The 18,396-nt window shown below is 45.2% G+C and overlaps 1 protein-coding gene across 1 annotated transcript in view; it reads right to left on the bottom strand.

Annotated features, from left to right (window-relative positions):
* LOC121276056 (phosphatase and actin regulator 1-like) overlaps nucleotides 1-18,396 on the bottom strand; it is a 683,909-nt gene that overhangs the window by 169,739 nt on the left and 495,774 nt on the right. The window contains exons 7-8 of the mRNA XM_041184001.1: nucleotides 18,238-18,244; nucleotides 6,185-6,203 (exon numbers count right to left, since the gene is read on the bottom strand). Of these exons, the coding sequence (XP_041039935.1) occupies nucleotides 6,185-6,203; nucleotides 18,238-18,244 (26 nt within the window). The remainder of the gene's footprint in view (nucleotides 1-6,184; nucleotides 6,204-18,237; nucleotides 18,245-18,396) is intronic.

An 18,396-nucleotide genomic window follows, 5' to 3' on the forward strand; every position in this document is an offset into this window, starting at 1 on the left:
GTGCTGAAAAAAAATCCACTACAAAACAAACCTTCCAAACCAACATTACAAATTACACCATTCAATATTCCATACAAAAATCAACTAGTGACATTTGTGTACTTCCTTGGTCCCTGTCTTCTGTGCCTGTCCCAGTGCACCTATACAGTGACACCTCAGTGATTGCAGTATGGTGGGGGAAGACTACTGACTTTCAGGGGGGAAGACTACAGATTGCCTTGGAGGACAGCCTTGAGCAGTTCTGAATCTGGAAGGCCCAGTTTTCGACTGCACAACCTCAACGTGGACAAGAGCAGTCTGGGCTGGCCAACAGGGAACAACAAGGGCACTGGCAGAGAGACACTGGTGAGAGGCTGAATGCTCATCTGGAATGAGTGCCTTAGAATTCCTAGCAGCATGTTGGAGGACAGATTGCTTGACTGCTGTGACATGCTACAAGTCCCTTTGTGCACAGGCATGCAGGATAAGAACATAAGAAATAGGAGTGGCAGTGGGCCAAATGGCCCCTCAAATCTGCTCCAACATTCAATAAGACTATGATAAAAGCAAAATACTGCAGATGCTCTGAAATGGACTCGAAACGTTAACTTTTTTTTTCTCTCTCCACAGAGGCCATCAGATTTGTTGAGTTTTTCCAGCATTTTCTGGTTTTGTTTCAATAAGACTATGTCTGATTTGACTTTGGCTTCAACTGCACTTTCCTACCTGTTACCATAACGCTCGGCTCCTCTATAGTTCAGGAGTCTGTCTAGCTCAGCCTTGAATATATTCAATAACCCAGCCTCCACATCTTTCTCTGGGTGCAAAATAACAAACATTCACGGCCATCTGAGAGAAGACATTCCTCATCTCCATCGTAAATGGGCCACCCTATATTCTGGAAATATGCCCCTGACTTGGTTTGCCACAGAAGAGGAAACATCAGGCAAAATTTTACCACAGGCTCTGGGACCTTGATGTCAGAGCGAAAAGTGGGTCCTAAGCCTGGACTTGCCAGCAGCAGGGCCATCTTGGCGATTTTACTGCAGGTGGCCTTTTAATTGGCCTCTCTTTAGGCCCACCATCCAATTAAGGATGGCATATGAGTTCCTGATGCTGCCAGCCCATTCAGAGGGCCAGTAACTCTGAAGCATCAACAGACCACAGGGAGAGGCGGGGTCTGCTGAGGCAAGTCACAGACCTGAGGTGACTCAAAATGGAGGCACCCTCCAACAACTTGTTGGGCGCATGTGATCGGCAGCTCTGCGGCTGGTCGGGTAAAGTGCTGTCGCCTGCGATCGCCGCCCAACCATGATTTCATGCTGGCTGGCCAATTAAGGCCCGCCCAGTGTGAAACACGTCTTCTCAATAGTCAGGAAGGGCCGGGTGAGGGAAGGGGCCTGTCGGCTGCTGGGTCCAATGGTGACCCAGTAGGTGGTTTGAAAACGGCACAGGCAGCTCCTTGAAAGCTGCCAGGGAAGAACATATTTTCTGCATGTTGAAGACCAAAGCTATGGCTTCATGTGTGGCTAGAGACAACAGGCAGGAGGGGCAAAAACAGAAAATGCTGGGAAAACTCAGCAGGTCTAAACCTTTACTTCTCTTTAGCTCTGAAGAAGAGTCATACAATGTTAACTGTTCTTTTTCTCTCCATTGATACTGGTATGACCTGCTGAGTTTTTCCAGCGTTTTCTGTTTTTGTTTCAGATTTCCAGCATCCGCAGTATTTTGCTTTTATCATAGCTAGGAGGGGCAGGCGCCGGGTGGGCACTCGCCACATCCCCTGATTTTCGGACGAGCGCCTCAAGGGTCCTGCTGGAGAAGGTGATTGCCCCAGAGATAGAAGGAGGAAGGCATGACACCTGACAAAAAGAGCTTGGGAGGAGGTGGCAACCCAGGTCCGAAGCCATGATGTTGTGTGGCGCACATGGGTGCAGTGCTGCAAAAGGTTTAATGACCCGCTGCACTCGGCAAGGGTGAGTACTATGTTGGCATGGATCAGTGTGCTGAAGTGTTAAGGGCTGGCTGAGCCCCCTTGGAGCGCAGGGGTGTTAGAGTCTGAGTGCCAACTGTCAATGATGCCAGAGCTGGCCAAGGGGTTGAGAGCCCTGGCTGCTTGGACTGAGTGCCTTGCGGCTCGAGGGCTGCGACTCGGATGTGCCCTGCAAGGTGTTCCTCAGGTGGGGCTGGCCAGGCTGCAATGGTGCTGTAAGTAGAGAGTGGACTAATTAATGTTCTTCTGTCCTTTCAGGAGAAAATGAGCCATAACAACAGAGATGTCGCAGACAAGCAGAAACCTCCTAATCCTTACAAGGTTTGAGCAGGACATCTTAGAGCTGGAGAGGCACCTCGGTCAGCCGATCGCGGAGAGGCTGGAGTGTTAGATGAAGGTAAGAGTGCAGAGCACAGAGGTGAGAGTTTTGGATGGTGCAAACATTCTTGTGCAGTCTCTTCATTGATGGGGGCCTCAAAACTGGAGTTCCCATTGATTATATGAAAGACGATGGCACCATGATGCAGATCTCCATTGTCTCATCAAGTTGCCTGGCATGAACAGTGACAGTCTGATGACTTAAACTAATGACGTTGTTGTTCTCCCTTAGATTTGTCAGCGCGCACTCATTCTCAGGGCCCCAAAGATCCACACCTGATGCCAGAGGACCGCTGGGCTTCAGCTGCACCTGCGTCATACCCGCTCTCTGAACCAGGCACTGATGCAAATACCAGCACCTCGGTGGGCATTAGACCTTCGGCTAGAATGTTGGAGCACAGTGGTGTGGGCATTTCACTCTCGCTTGAGAAGCAGACGGAGACAAATAGTGCTGAGGGTGCCGGCAATTGGAGGACTGCTGGAGACCAGGATGGTGCTGAGTCAGGTGATGAGCCTCTGGAGTCATCCATTAGGCAGCAGATGCTGGATATCCAACAGGATCTGGTGGAGATCCTTAGGGTATGCATGCGATGGTCTCTGTTGTGGAGGCGTCCATGCGGAGCACAAGCAGTGTTTTGAACCTCATGGCTGAGCACACTGCCTCTTCCACTGAGAGAGTGGCAACTCTCATGGAGGGGTAGCTCCAGGGACAGAATCAGGGGTTCCTGGGGTTGCGCTCAGACCTGCAAGCCCTCACACAGGCAATGACCTCAGGTAATCAGTGCCAGTGTGGGAGATGGATGAGGTACCCAGTATCCCAGCAAGGAGCCCGTTCATCAACGGCGAACAGGGAGAAACATAGAAAATAGGAGCAGTAGGCCATTCGGCCCTTCAAGCCTGCTCCTCCATTCATTATGATCATGGCTGATCATCCAACTCAACAGTCTGCTCCCACTTTCTCCCCATATCCTTTGATCCCTTTTGCCCCAAGAGCTATATCCTTCTTGAAAACACACAATGTTTTGGTCTCAACTACTTTCTGTGGTAGCGAATTCCACAGGCTCACTACTCTCTGGGTGAAGAAATTTCTCCTCATCTCAGTCCTAAATGGTCTACCCCATATCCTCAGACTGTGACCCCTGGTTCTGGACTCCCCCACCATCGGGAACGTCCTTCCTGCATCTACCCTGTTTAGTCCTGTTAGGATTTTATAAATTTCTATGAGATTCCCCCCTCATTCTTCTGAACTCCAGCAAATATAATCCTAACCGACTCAATCTCTCCTCATCTGTCAGTCCCGCCATCCCAGGAATCAGTCTGGTAAACCTTCGCTGCACTCCCTCTATTGCAAGAACATCCTCCTTCAGATAAGGACACCAAACTGCACACAATGTGGTCTCACCAAGGCCCTGTATAATTGCAGCAAGTCATCCCTTTTCCTGTATTTGAATCCTCTCGCCATGAAGGCCAACATACCATTTGCCTGCTGCACCTGCATGCTTACCTTCAGCGATTGGTGTACGAGGACACCCAGGTCTCGTTGCGCATCCCCTTCTCTCAATTTATAGACATTCAGATAATAATCTGTCTTCCTGTTTTTGCTACCAAAGTGGATAACTTCACCTTTATCTACATTATACTGCATCTGCCATGCATTTGCCCACTCACTCAGCATGTCCAAATCACACTGAAGCATCTTTGCATCCTCTTCAGAGCTCACCCTACCACCAGCTTTGTGTCACCTGCAAATTTGGAGACATTACATTTACTTCTCTCATCTAAATCATTAATATATGTTGTGAACAGCTGGGGTCCCAGCACCGATCACTGCAGTACCCCACTAGTCACTGCCTGCAATTTGGAAAAAGACCCATTTATTACTACTCTTTGTTTCCTGTCTGCCAACCAATTTTCTATCCATCTCAATACACTATCCCCAATACCATGCGCTTTAATTTTACACATTAATCTCTTATGCGGGACTTTGTTGAAAGCCTTCTGTAAGTCCAAATAAACCACATCCACTGGCTCCCCCTCATCAACTCTACCAGTGACATCCTTGAAAATTCCAGTAGATTTGTCAAGCATGATTTCCCTCTCATAAATCCATGCTGACTCTGTCTGATTCTGCCACTGCTTTCCACATGCTCAGCAATTAAATCTTTTATAGTGGACTCTAGAATTTTCCCCACTACCAACTGACTGGTCTATAATTCCCTGTTTTCTCTCTACCTCCCTTTTTAAGAAGTGGGGTTACATTAGCTACCCTCCAATCTGCAGGAACTGTTCCAGAGTCTATAGAATCTCAGACGATGACCACCAATGCATCCAATTCCACTTCCTTAAGTACTGTGGGATGTAGATTATCAGGCCCTGGGGATTTATCGGACTTCAATTCCATCAATTTCCCCAACACCATTTCCCTACTAATACTGATTTCTTTCAGTTCCTCCCTCTCATTAAACCCTGTGTTCCCCAACATTTCTGGTATGTTATTAGTGTCTTCCTTTGTGAAGACAGAACCAAAGTATGTATTTAGTTGGTCAGCCATTTCTTTGTTCCCCATTATAAATTCCCCTGTTTCTGACTGTAAGGAGAATTTGTCTTTTGACATTTTGACATTTGTCTTTACCAATCTTTTTCTCTTCACTCTTCACCTACACTCAGTTTTTATGTTCCCCGCAAGCTTACTCTCATACTCGCTTTTCCCCTTCTTAATCAATCCCTTGGTCCTCCTTTGCTGAATTCTAAACTGCTCCCAATCCTCAGGTCTGTTGTTTTTTTCTGGCCAATTTGCATGCCTCTTCTTTGGATCTAATACTATCTCTAATTTCCCTTGTAAGCTATGGTTTGGCCATCTTTCCTGTTTTACTTTTGCGCCAAACAGGAATAAACAATTGTTGCAGTTCACCCATGCGCTCTTTGAATGTTTGCCATTGCCTATCCACCTCCTTCGGCATTGCACCTTGGACATATTGAGGTAGCTGCATCGCCGCCTGTAAATCCTGGCAGTAGGATAGTGGCGACTTCTGCAGTCCCTTTCGCCTTGGACTACTTGCTGGCCCTGCACCCCTTGTGCCTGCACCTCTCCTCCCACAGGTCGCTGCATTGGGACACTTGGCCTCCTTTCCCTTCTGTCCCCCTCTTCCTCCTCTGAGGAGATGCCTGCAGCAGACACCACAATCCCCATTACTAGGGTAGCAGAAGGTTGTATGACACCTGGAAGTGTCCACATGGTCAAAATCCTCCAGGGGCCTTGGAGACACTGATAAGTCCTGAAATGAAGCCTAGAAATGCCAGGAATAAAGCTCAGAACTGAGGTGAAGCTATCAAGTTCAAATAAGCAACCAGCAGCAAACTACCTCCTAAGCTCCTCGCTGCTCACACTGGCAATGGCGCTGACCCCTTTTATCCTGCCCTTGGGTGAGGTTTTGCAAAATGTGGGCTGCCTGCCTGCCTGTGCAATCACAAACGTGAAATCACACAGGCAATGTAAAATTGGGTTCAATTGGATTTTTAATGGCCTTAAGTTGCCTTTTAATTGATGATGGGCATGGCTCCGACACCCAAGCATGCCCGCAAACCTGAAGATTGCATGCGTACAGGATGATGTTGGGCACGCGCCTGTCATCTTCTTGTGCTGCTTTGTGCTCGATTGGGTCAGGCGCGCGCCCACCCACGAGGCATAAAATTCTACCCTATGACAATTAAAATTTAGAGGGCTCAGAGTGGGAAACCCCTCCAGGAGGGAGAATTGGGACTGTGGGGGAAGGCTTTTGAGTTCATGGCCGCTGTTTGGGCCATGAAGCTTCTGGCTCTGATGACACTCCGAACTACTACAGGGAGGCCGCTTCTGCGCAGCGTGGGGCTCCTTTGCTGTGGCAAAATACCAATGGCCCCATAAATTATGTAAATTGGCTGCCCACTTTCATAGAGTGGGCAGCAAATCTGCCCAGTAGCCCACTTCCTGCCTGCTGCTGGGAAACATATCCAGTGGCAGGACAACAACAGGGAGTCATTCTGACATGGCTTCCCATTATTTTACCAGGCCCCTGCCTCTATTCCCACCCTCCTGGAGCTGATAAAATTCATTCTATCCTCTCAGCATCTACCCTCTCAAGCCCTTTCAGAAACTTATATGTTTCAGTAAAATCACCTCTCATTCTTCTAAACCTGCTCAACCTTTCTTCATAAGGAAGTTCCTTCGTTCCATGAATCAGCTTAGCGAATCTTCTCTAAACAGCCTCCAAAGCATTTATAATCTCTCCTTAAATATATGGGAGACCAAAACCGTACACATTACTTCCACTGCGATTTCACCAATATCCTGTACAGTTATTGCAGGACTTCCCTACCTTTATACTCCATACCAGTTGCAATAAAGGCCAACATTCCATTTGCCTTCCTAATTACTTGCTATAGTCGCATACTAATTTTTTATATTTCATGCACCAGGACACCCAGATCCCAGTGTATTGCAGCATTCTACAGTTTCTCGCCATCTAAACGATATTCTGCTTTTCTTGTAAAAGTGGATAACCTCAGCATTTTCCCACATTTTATTCCACCTAACCTGCTCAGATTCTTTGGGTTGAAGTTTGCAGCTAGGCTGCATGTCCCACCGTTGGGACTGGAAATGGAAGCTCTTTTCATTTGGTCGGGGATTGCCCAGACACATGCGATTTTTTGGCAGTCAGCCAAACTAACAGTTGAGAGAGCGGAGGAGGGCAGAGAAGCGGCTGAAGCAGTGAGAGATCATGCTGTAGCAGGTGCCAGCACAACATATTTTTTAATTCATTCATGGAATCTGGGCGTCGTTGGCTAGGCCAGCATTTATTGTCCATCCCTTATTGCCTTTTTAAGAGTCAGCCACATTGTTGTGGGTCTGGACTCACATGTAGGCAAGACCAGGTATGGACAGTATATTTCCTTCCCTAAAGGGGACCAGTGAACCAGGTGGGTTTTTACAACAATCAACAATGGTCATCATTAGACTTTTAATTCCAGATTTTTATTGAATTCAAATTTCACCATCTGCCAAGGCAAGATTCCCGAGTCTCTAGCATTACTAGTCCAGTGAAAATACCACTACACCTCCCCCAGGCTACAATCCTGGAAATTGCCTGCCTGCCTGGAAAGCTGAGCAGTTTAACAAAACTAGCAACCAGAATAACAGAATGAAAGACACTGGTTAGCCCATGGCTCAGCGATGCCTTCCTGAAAGGGCAAGGCGGGAGATTCTCTTTTGGAGAAGAGTCATATTGTACTGTGCACAGATGCTCCCAGACCTGCTGTGTTTTTGCAGCATTTTCTATTTTTATTTTATACAGGATATTCTCTTCCCCAGGTACAGGAGGAGGAGACAAACCTGCCTGACCAAGCAAACTTGGACGGAGATTGCAGAGGCTAGCAGCCATGAGGTTACCCTCAGAACCTGGATCCAAAGAGAGTCAATGATCTTATTTGTTCTGCCAAGGTGCATACTCCATAACTCGTTTCCCTTTGGGCTTTCGTGCAGCAATGTGACAGCGTGAGTTTGATGGAGAGAGGTCATACAGCAGCACATCCTATCAGGGGCATAGCTGACTCTTGTTCCGAGATGTGTATCTGTGATTGCTGACCACCCCCCGACAAAGTCCCTCAAGATTGACTGCATGCAGGAGATACTGATGTGCTCCCATTATGGGTTGCTGGGTTGCCACCACCTTAAGCATCCTGTTTGTCTACCTGGGGAACCTAGCTGTATTCACCTTTATGCTAGCAGGAGAAGACAGCCCATAACCTCTAGGAATAGGCCAAGGTAGTTGGGAATGTAACATTCCTGTCCATCCTAACCCCCCCAATGCAGGGCAGCATTGTGGCTAATCCGTCACTAATGGTGAGACAAGAGTGCAGACCCAAGAGATTAAATGGACGAATGCTGAGGCCCCAAGGAACCTCTGGTGCACACAAGACATAATGCTCATGTGACCATCACTGAACACATGGATCTCCACACCAGGAGTAGTTGGAAGGATGCAATAGGAATTCCATAACCATTCAATGTATCTGTTCTCTCATGCAGATCACGTTGAAGAACAGAAAGCTGCAATGACTGAGGGGCAGTTGCTACTTCTCAGGAGGAAGAGGGATCTTCAGAGGGTGCAGTGTCGCATCAGTCCCCTGTACTCTCCACCAGTGCAGGTACTCTCACATCTGTGAGATTCAGAGACACAATCTGGTAAGAACATCACAGGAGTTGACAGAGGCTGTGACAGCCAAAGCCACTGACAATCAGAGGAATGGCGTCAGTCAGGCTGATGCTGAGCACCAGACTCTAGCATGTCGGCAACATGGCAAATGCTGGAGCTGCAGCATGAGGTAAAGGAACATCTGGCTAAGCTTCCAGAGGGTAGGCGCACAGAAGCTCGGATGATGCATGATTCCAGGTAGTGAGTGCTGCCACATCTCTGGCATGTATCTGATGGTTTCCTCTGTTGAGAGATTGGTGTTCCTAACAGAGAGCCAGATTCAACAGTAGGTGCTAGAGGTGTGTGCAAAACTGCGTACCATCACCTCATCCATGAGCTCAATGCAGTAATGGCAAGGTGAAAGGGAGCAAGATGGCTGGAGTCTCCACTATGTCCTCGCATTTCTCAGGCAGTAGGGAAGGAGTGCTGCCTTCCGCATCTGGGATCTCTTTTCAGGGAGCTCTTGGTGTACACAGCAGCTCCTCAGCCCCTCTTGCAATGACACCAGCCAAGACGACAGAGGAAGAGTTCTGCACCTGTGCAGGAGATTCTCAGAATGCCAGGGCTCTCAAGGGTACAAGCAACTAGAGGAAATCAAGAAAAGTCATTCTAAGCCATGATGTAACAAGGGTAGTAGTCTGTCAACACCTCAACTGCAAGCACAGAGGGAGCACCATGTACGAGTATATGTGAGAAATTTAAGAAGAGCACCTAGTTGCATTTGGGGTTCATGGGTAAAGAATATCAAACTGTGAAGCTAGGCATTTCTTACTGCTTGAAAATAAAGGATTAATGTAATGGCGCTACATCCTGGGCTGAATTTTGCCCTCATTGGCGGGCTTGGTGGGGACGAGCAGGTCGGGAAGCTGACCACCGCCCGCAATTAGGCCACAACTGTGATTTCAGGAACCCGCGCTGCAGTGCTGCCTGTGTGCGAGGGGGGAGGAGGGCGAGTGCGCAAGTTCATGAGTGGGCACAGGAAAAGTTCCTTGAGGCACAGAGCTGCCTCAGAGAACTGAAGATATAAAAAATCAAAAATAAGGAATGTAAAAATGCTAAAAAATACGTCCCCTCATGTGACTCTGTCACATGAGCAGGGACATATTATTAGTAAAAAGTTAAAATTTTTATTTTATTTTTAATAGCTGTTGGAAACCTCATCCCACCTGTGGATGAAGTTTCCTAAAAAGTGCAAAAGCCGCTTGGCATTTTTGTCTGCCGCCAACCATAAGCTTGGATGGGCAGTGAAAAATAACATTTAATTGGTACTTTAACGGCTTAATAGGACTGTTCATTGTCGGCGGGCGCATTGCCGCCTCCAGCACGTGCCCGCCAACTGAAATAATGCGCGAGTGTGCGATGATGTCTGGATGCTCACCCAAACTCATCATGCATCAATTTACACTAGTTCAGGTCTGGCCTATTCCCACCCGACAAGCTAAAAATTCTGGCCCTTATTTTATTTCTTGCTGTCATAAGTAACTTCAGTTACATCTTGACTCCCTCTAGGGGCTGATTGTGAGAGATCACGCTACATGCAGTCAATGCTTCAGCCTTGCTGTTGTGTCTTGTGCGTCTTGATGAAGGGCAATGGAATAGTAAATAAGGGGGTGATAGCAGGGCTGCAGAAAGGTGAGGCTTTATTGGTGTGGATCCACCTAGTAGTAAGCATCAAGTATCTTTGAATTAGTGCGTCCTGAACCTCCCTTGCATGTGTCTCATTGTGCCTTGCCTCTGGTCCTTGAGTTCATGCATTGCCTGATCAGCAGCCTCCTCCACAACTTCATGATCAGGGGAGGCCTCGCAAACCATGAGATCCTCATTGTTCAATGCCTCCCCCTCTGCAGCACCAGGTTGAGCAATACACAGCAATACCCGAGACCCTTGCTGGGGCGTACTGACAGGCTCCAATGAATCAATCAAGGCATCTGAACTACATCGTCAGAAACCCTATGACCTGCTTGTCATGAAGCTATTAATATATATTATATTAATGAAAATATTTTTCTTTTAAAGTAGAGGTTTGTCTGCAGGTATGTCTTAATTGAATTAAAGTCAGCTAGTCTGGGTGCTTTGATGTACTAGTTTGAGATGTAAATAGAGATAGCCTGCATTTGCATTTTTTGAATTGAGCATTCAAGTGGGGTGAAAATTTGACGCCTTTCTAATAGCTACCAAGCAATATGTTTAAATTGCTAATAAAATTGGTACTATAAAAGGGGTTTCATTGTTAAAAGGTAAAGTTGAGACAATGAGAATTTGAATTGGTAGCTATAACTTGAGTAGTTTTTGGGTGTGCAGGCAGATGTAAGATCAAAAGGCAGCTGCAAGTCTCCAACTGGCTCCACAGTGAAAAGAACCTCATTTTGAATTTGTAGGGTGAAAATTCTTTGCCTGGTATTTGATTAAGTCTATGGGTTGCTGTGGCCTTAATGGAAATTAGTTTGGGAATTTGTTAAAAGCTATGATAGTAGTAATTTGTAGTCACATGTGTAAATTAATAAAAGGTTTCAATTAGTTTAATGTAAAGCCTCGAGAACTGATGTCTGATTCCTGAATTAAAGATCGCATCTCAAACATAACACTTAAAATTATAGGTTATGACAGTTGTTTAAAGTTTCCCTCTGGGATTTTTAAATAACTCTGCTTTACCAACTGCATCGGTCTTAACACTGCTCGATTGTCGCTTTGGTTGCTCTTTGGCAGATGTTACACCTCTCCCCTACATCAGCATGTGGGTTCCTCACAGGCATTACTGGCCACATTCTCAGTGGGTAGCACTTGTCTCTGAGCATCCATCCCTGAAGTCACAAGAAGGGGGTTGCAAAAGCTGTGGCATCTGGGAATACCGAGGTATGTAGATGTTGTGGCTGCTTCCTGGGAACTGTGCACACCTTGTTACGATCAGGTGAGAAAGGCTTCTATTCAACCTCCACGGTTGGTCACAACAAAGGATTAAGTTTCTTTTTCATGAGGGTATGCCTTTTTGAAATCAGAATGTATTTAACTATTTAAGTTGCAAGCAATAAGGAGCAAACCAGACAAGGTTTCCTCGAGTCAAAGAAAGAGAAAATTTATTAGCCACTAAATCCAAAAAATAATCCAGCCCTCAATCAATCATATGGACTGGGACACACACACACACACACATACACACCACAAGAAAAAAAGGAAGAGTCCCATAAAAACGGTAAAAGAATATAAGGTTAAGTGTCCTTTGATTGTCCTTGAGAAGTAGATTTTAAACGCTGCAGCTGATTTAGGTAGCTGGTTTCTTGGATGCGGTCAGATGTAGATGATGTTGCAATTATTACAAGATCTCGGTTCGCTGGTAGGTTTCTGGCAGAGTTGGCTTCTCAAACAAGTCCCAGAGCTTGCTTTGTCTGCTGAAAACTTTCTTGAAACTGCCTGTGTAACTTGCAATCTCTCTCTGGTGGCTGCGTAGCCTTACCTTGAAACATTTCACCCATTGTGCATTTCCAATTAGTTTTGGGTGTGTCTGACTGTGGCAGCCATTGTTTCAATATCTAGTACTTTACAATTTTAATATCTCTTCCTTATACAGTTACAAGTTTCGATGGATGTCTGGATTAAAGGAAATGTCTCTCTCTTCACACCCCCTGAGGGTGATTTGTTTCTTTCTCACCTTCACCTTGGAATGTGGCTTTGCATTTTTAAGCAACTTCCTCTGTCTCAGTTCAAATAGTTAAATTTCCAGTCAATTGAAAGTTGAAAAACAATATTTTCAAAAGTAAAGGGCAGAGCCTTCTGACAACCTGAAGAATCCCTCTGTAGTGATTGCAGACTAGTAGGTGCATTAAGTGAATCCTGTTGATGAAGGCCACTTGCTGGTCCATGGGAGCATTAATGGCCACATATGTGCAGCTGATGATATCCTGTACCTGCGGACATCGAGCAGTGATCCTGAACCCAATAGCTCTCTCAACTTGACTGTCCAGATTGGTGTGGTATCACACATAGTCTCCAGCCTTCATGAACAGGTCGATCAATTGATGTAGTGAAGACTGCAAGATCCCTTGAAGGATCCGGAGGCGTAGTAGCTCAACATCCTGGTGACCATCAGTGCCACTGAGTGGTTATCACCTTAGCTAGTCCTCCAGCATGGTACACAGATCAGTGACAGCCTCCCTGGAGAAGCACAGTCTTTGGCGACACTGCTGCTCAGACATTTACAGGCAGTTGATCATTGGATGGTATACTTTCTCTGCAGGGAGGCCTCTTTTGTGCTCAGGAGGTTGCCACATGCCCCTCTGTGACCCCCATCGTCCCCACCTAAAGGTAGGCCATCTTGTTGGCCCAGAGGTTGGTGATATCCTGTTGCCTGTTGCTGGATTTCCCTCCCTCTCTGCTGCTTCTCATCCTCAATGGAGGCTCTGAAGCCTTGCTGAATGTGACCCATGGCAGGTAGATTTTCTCCGTTTCCAAGCCTCTTATGCAAATATTTGGGGCCCCAGAACTAAACACTGTGGCACCTCATTCATTTCAGTTTGCCAATCTGAAAATGACCCATTTACCTTGACACTCTGTTGCCTCTTAGTTAATCCAAGATCCATACAAATATATACCCTCCAACACCATGAGCTCTTAACTCCTTTTATGTCACACCTTATCAAATATCTTATAGTAATGGAAAAACTCAGCAGGTCTGGCAGCATCGGCGGAGAAGAAAAGAGTTGACGTTTCGAGTCCTCATGACCCTTCGACAGAACTTGCGTTCGAGTCCAAGAAAGAGTTGAAATCGTTTCAACTCTTTCTTGGACTCGAACGCAAGTTCTGTCGAAGGGTCATGAGGACTCGAAACGTCAACTCTTTTCTTCTCCACCGATGCTGCCAGACCTGCTGAGTTTTTCCAGGTAATTCTGTTTTTGTTTTGGATTTCCAGCATCCGCAGTTTTTTTGTTTTTATTTTTTTTGTTTTTATCTTATAGTAATCCCAATATGCTACATATACCGGTTTCCCTCTATTCACCCTGCTCGTTACATCCTCAAAGAACTCTAATAAAGCTGTCAAATATGATTTCCCTTTCATAAAACCATGTTGACTCTGCTTGATTGTATTATGATTTTCAAAATGTCCAGCTACTACTTCCTTAACATTGGATTCCAGTATTTTCCTTGTGATAAATGTTAGGCTAACTGGTCTATAATTTCCTGCTTTTTGTCTCCCTCCTTTTTTGAATCGGGGCATTATATTTGTGGTTTTCCAATCTGATGGGACCTTTACAGAACCTAGGGAACTTTGGAAGATTATGACCAATGCATCCACTATCTCTGCAACCGCCTCTTTCAAGACCTTAGGATGCAGGCCATCAGGTCTAAGGGACTTGTCAGCCTTTAGCCCCTTAAGTTTGCCTATTACCTTTCCTATAGTGATAATCATTGTTCTAAATTCTGCCCCCCATTGTCCCCCACAACCCCAGCCACCCCCGGGTTGGCCATTGATTTCCTGATATTATTGGGATGCTTTTAGCGTCTTCTACTATGAAGATAGATACAAAATACTTGTTCTAAATTTCTGCCATTTCCTTGTTTTCCATTATTAATTCCCCACTCTCATCCTTTAAGGGACCCACATTTACTTCAGCCACTCTCTTCCCTTTTATATACTTCTAGAAGCTCTTACTGACTGTGTTTATCTTTCCTGTAATTTACTTCCAGAATCCATTTTCTCCCCTTTTTAAATCATCCTTTGCTGATTTCTAAAATGTTCCTATTCTTCTGGCCTACCACCAATCTTTGGGCGGAATCGTCCCAGATTTACACGAAGTGTGGTAGTGGGCAGGAAAAAAGTAGTTTTACCCACCGGCCACAATGGTTGGTTTTCATGCTGTATTGTCCCATTCTGCCTCATTAATTATGCAGCTACAGGAAACACGCTGGCGGGAGGGCTCCAATTTGCTGTTACCTTGCTGCTTTCTCACGCAGGGTGCCATATTTAAAATGCACACTTCTCAATGCTTGCAGCCCAGGGCTGCTCCGGTAAAGACATGGCCCCAAAAGCCAAGAAAAGAGTGCAGCCCCTTGATTCAGTGATGTATCCCCAGGGCACCTTCTAGATGTCATGGAGGCCTGCCGTGATGCCCTCTACCCCCGCCCTGGCCGCAGGAAGCTCATCAGACTCACCACTCCGGCTTGGGAGGCGGAGGCAGAGGTCATCAGTGCCAATGCTGCACACAACAGGTCAGCCAGTGCAAAAACAGATGAATGATCTCATCTGTGCCACCAGGTTAAGGCAACCATCTTATCACTCTAAACTCACACACTCACAAGGCCATCACACATTCACCAGCATCTCACTCACTGCCAGCTCAAGGGGCATCAGCACTTATTCTCTCACACTAACCCTCACATCTCCATCTGCCTCTTCAGCCCTCACCATCTTGAGGTTACTTGTAACGATCAGCATGTGCCCCCATCCACACCCTGGGATATCTCCCTTCCCAAGCAGCCTCTTTCCTCGCTTGAGGCCACTTCTTACCCCTTCCCCAAGCAAGCCCTAGCCCCGCAGCCGTTGAAAGACACCCCTGCCTTACATTAGGTTTGGTGGGTAGAGACCTGTCTGTGAGACCCCAAAATCAATGTGGTACTGCCTGCAAAGCATGGCGCTGTGATTCGCAAATGCTGCCTGAAGCAAGGTAGGTAAGCAAACCTCAAAGTCCTGAGTAAAGTGCAGCTTGCCAGGAGCACGTCGCTTATGAACAGTTGTGAAACACATCGGCGTGTGCCTGAATGATCCAATGTGGGGGGATAATTCTGGCAAGCAAAGTTTATAATATGTTGAAGTATTGAAATTAGGTTCCTGGTGTGCAGTGGTGGGAAATGCGGCCCGCCACATATGGGTAGAATGGACAATCACAAACTAGCTTCACAAGAGCATGAAACAGATTTTTTGCCTTCTCGCCATATTGTCGTCCCTCCCCGCCTCCCCCCCCCCCCACGCCGCCATGATGCCTGATACAAACGGAGCTGAAAAATTCTGGCCTTTGTCACATTGTATGATTTTTCTTTCAATTTCATCTATCTTCCTTATTTAGCTAAAGACAGTTTGTCCTTTTGGTGGAGTCAAAAATTATTAAATATATGCATAAGAAGCATGTCACTGCTTATCCACCATCTTACTTTTTAATCTGTTTTTCCGGTCCGCTTTAGCCAACTCTATCTTCATATTTTTGTAATTGTTTTTATTTAAGTTTAAGGCACTGGTTTCACATACAAGTTTCTCATCCTCAAACTGAACGTAAAATTTGATCATGTTCTGATCACTCTTTCATACAGGATCCTTTACTATGAGTTAATCAATTAATTCTGAGTCATTACACAGTGCCAGGTCTAAAATAGCTTATTCCTGGGTGGTTCCATTACATAATGCTCTAAGAAATTGCCCTGAATACACTCCATGAACTCATCTTCAAGTTACCTTTGTTAATTTGATTTGTCCAATCTATATGAAGATTAAAGTCACCCACGATTATTGCAGTACCTTTCTTACAAGCCCCCATTATTTCTTGATCTGTATTCTGACCTATAGTGTAGCCACTGTTAGGGGCTGTATAGCATACTCCCACCAGTGATTTCTTTCCAACACTATTTCTTATCTCCCGATAATATGAGTTTCTGTAGAGAAGAGTCAATAAGATGAGTGTTGGTCCAATAGAAGGTGAGTCTGGAGAATTAATAATGGAAAATAAGGAGATGGCATTAAATTAACAGGTATTTTGCATTGGTTTTCACTCTCGAGGATACAAGTAGCATACCAGAAATAGCTGTAAATCAGGAAATGGCCAGGGAAGTGGTACTGAGCAAATTGTTGGAGCTGCCAAGTCTCTGGGTCCCGATGGACTTCATCCTAGGGTCTTAAAAGAAGGGTCTATTTGATTGGAAAATAGCAAATATAACTCCTTTATACAAAAGGGGAGGCAGAAAATAGGAAACTACAAGCCAGTTAGCTTAACATCTGTTATAGTGAAAATGTTGTAAGCTACTATTAAAGACATTAAAGTAGGGGCACTGGGAAAAACTCAAGGTAATCAGGCAGAGACAAATTGGTTTTGTGAAAGGGAAATCATGTTCAACCAATTTGTTGGAATCCTTTGAAGTAGTAACGTGCTGTGGATGCACTGTACTTAGATTTTCAGCAGGCATTTGATAAGGTGCCACATCAAAGTTTATTGTGAAAAGTAAAAGCTCATGGTGTATGGATAACATATTGGCATGGATAGAAGATTAGCTAGCTAACAGGATGCAGAGGGTAGGCGTAAAAGATCTTTTTCTGGATGGCAAAATGTGGTATGTCACAGGGATCAGGGCCCAACTTTTTACAATTTATATAAATGATTTGGATGAAGGGACCGAAAGTGTGGTTAAGTTTGCTGATGACACAAAGATTGGTTGGGAAATAAGATGTGAAGAGGACATAAGGAGGTTACAAATGGACATAGATAGGTTAAGTGACTGGGTAAAGATCTGGAAAATGGGATATAATGTGAGAAATGTGAAACTGTCCATTTTGGCAGGAAGAATACAAAGAAGCATATTATCTGAATGGTGAGAGATTGCAGAGCTCTGAGATTCAGGGAGATCTAGGTGTCCTAGTGCATGAATCACAAAAGGTTAGTATGCAGGTACAGCAGTAAATAGGAAAGCTAGTGGAATGTTATCATGAAGGGAATTGAATACAAAGGTAGGAAGGTTATGCTTCAGTTATATAGGGCATGGTAAGACCACATCTGGAGTACTGTGTACAGTAGTGGTCTCCTTGTTTAAGGAAGGATGTAAATACATTGGAAGCAGGTCAGAGAAGGTTTATTAGACTAAAACCTGGAATGGGCAGGTTGCCTTATGAGGAAAGGTTAGATAGGATAAGACTTGTATCCACTGGAATTTTGAAGAGTAAGAGGCAACTTTATTGAAACATATAAGATCCTGAGGGGTCTTGTCAAGGTGGATGTGAAGAGGATGTTTCTTCTTGTGGCAGAATCCAGAGCTAGGGGTCACTGTTTAAAAATAAGGGGTTGCCCGTCCATTTAAGAGAGAGATGAGGAGAAATTTTATCTCTGAGGGTCATAAGTCTTTGGAACTCTCTTCCTCAAAATGCAGCGGAAGCAGAGTCTTTGAATATTTTAAAGGCAGAGCTAGATAGTTTCTTAATAAGCAGGGAGGTGAAAGGTTATAGGGAGTAGCTGAGGATGTAGAGTTGGATACAATCAGATCAGCTATGATCTTATAAAATGCTGCATGGGCTCGAGGGGCCAAGTGGCCTACTCCTGCTCCTAATTCGTATGTTCATATGTATCTCTCACCATTTAGACAATAAGCTTTTTAAAAATTCTTCGAAATGGACAATTTCACATTTTCCCACACTATACTCCATTTGCCAGATCTTTGTCCAGTCACTTAATCTAGCCTCCTTATGTCCGCTTCACATCTTACTTTCCAACCTATCTTCAGCAAATTTAATAACCATGCCTTCGGTTCACCCAAACTGAGTCTACACCTTAATTTTCTGAGCCGAGATCATTTCTTACTACTGTGTTGGTCTTACCATTTATTAACAGAGCTACCCCCCTCTTCTTTCCTTTCTGTCTATCCTTCCAAAACGTCAAGTGCCTTAAATATTCAGTTCCTAGCCTTGTTCACCTTGCTACTATGCCCCTGTAATCGCTATCAGATTTTTATTTGCACCATTAATTCATCTATCTTGTTATGAATATTATGTGCATTCAGGAAAAGTGCCTTTAATTTTGTTTTTTTTAACCATATTTCCCTTCTACTCTGTCCCAATCTGCTGATGTGCTC

This window comes from Carcharodon carcharias, chromosome 3 (assembly GCF_017639515.1).
Source record: "Carcharodon carcharias isolate sCarCar2 chromosome 3, sCarCar2.pri, whole genome shotgun sequence".
Classification (NCBI taxonomy): domain Eukaryota; kingdom Metazoa; phylum Chordata; class Chondrichthyes; order Lamniformes; family Lamnidae; genus Carcharodon; species Carcharodon carcharias.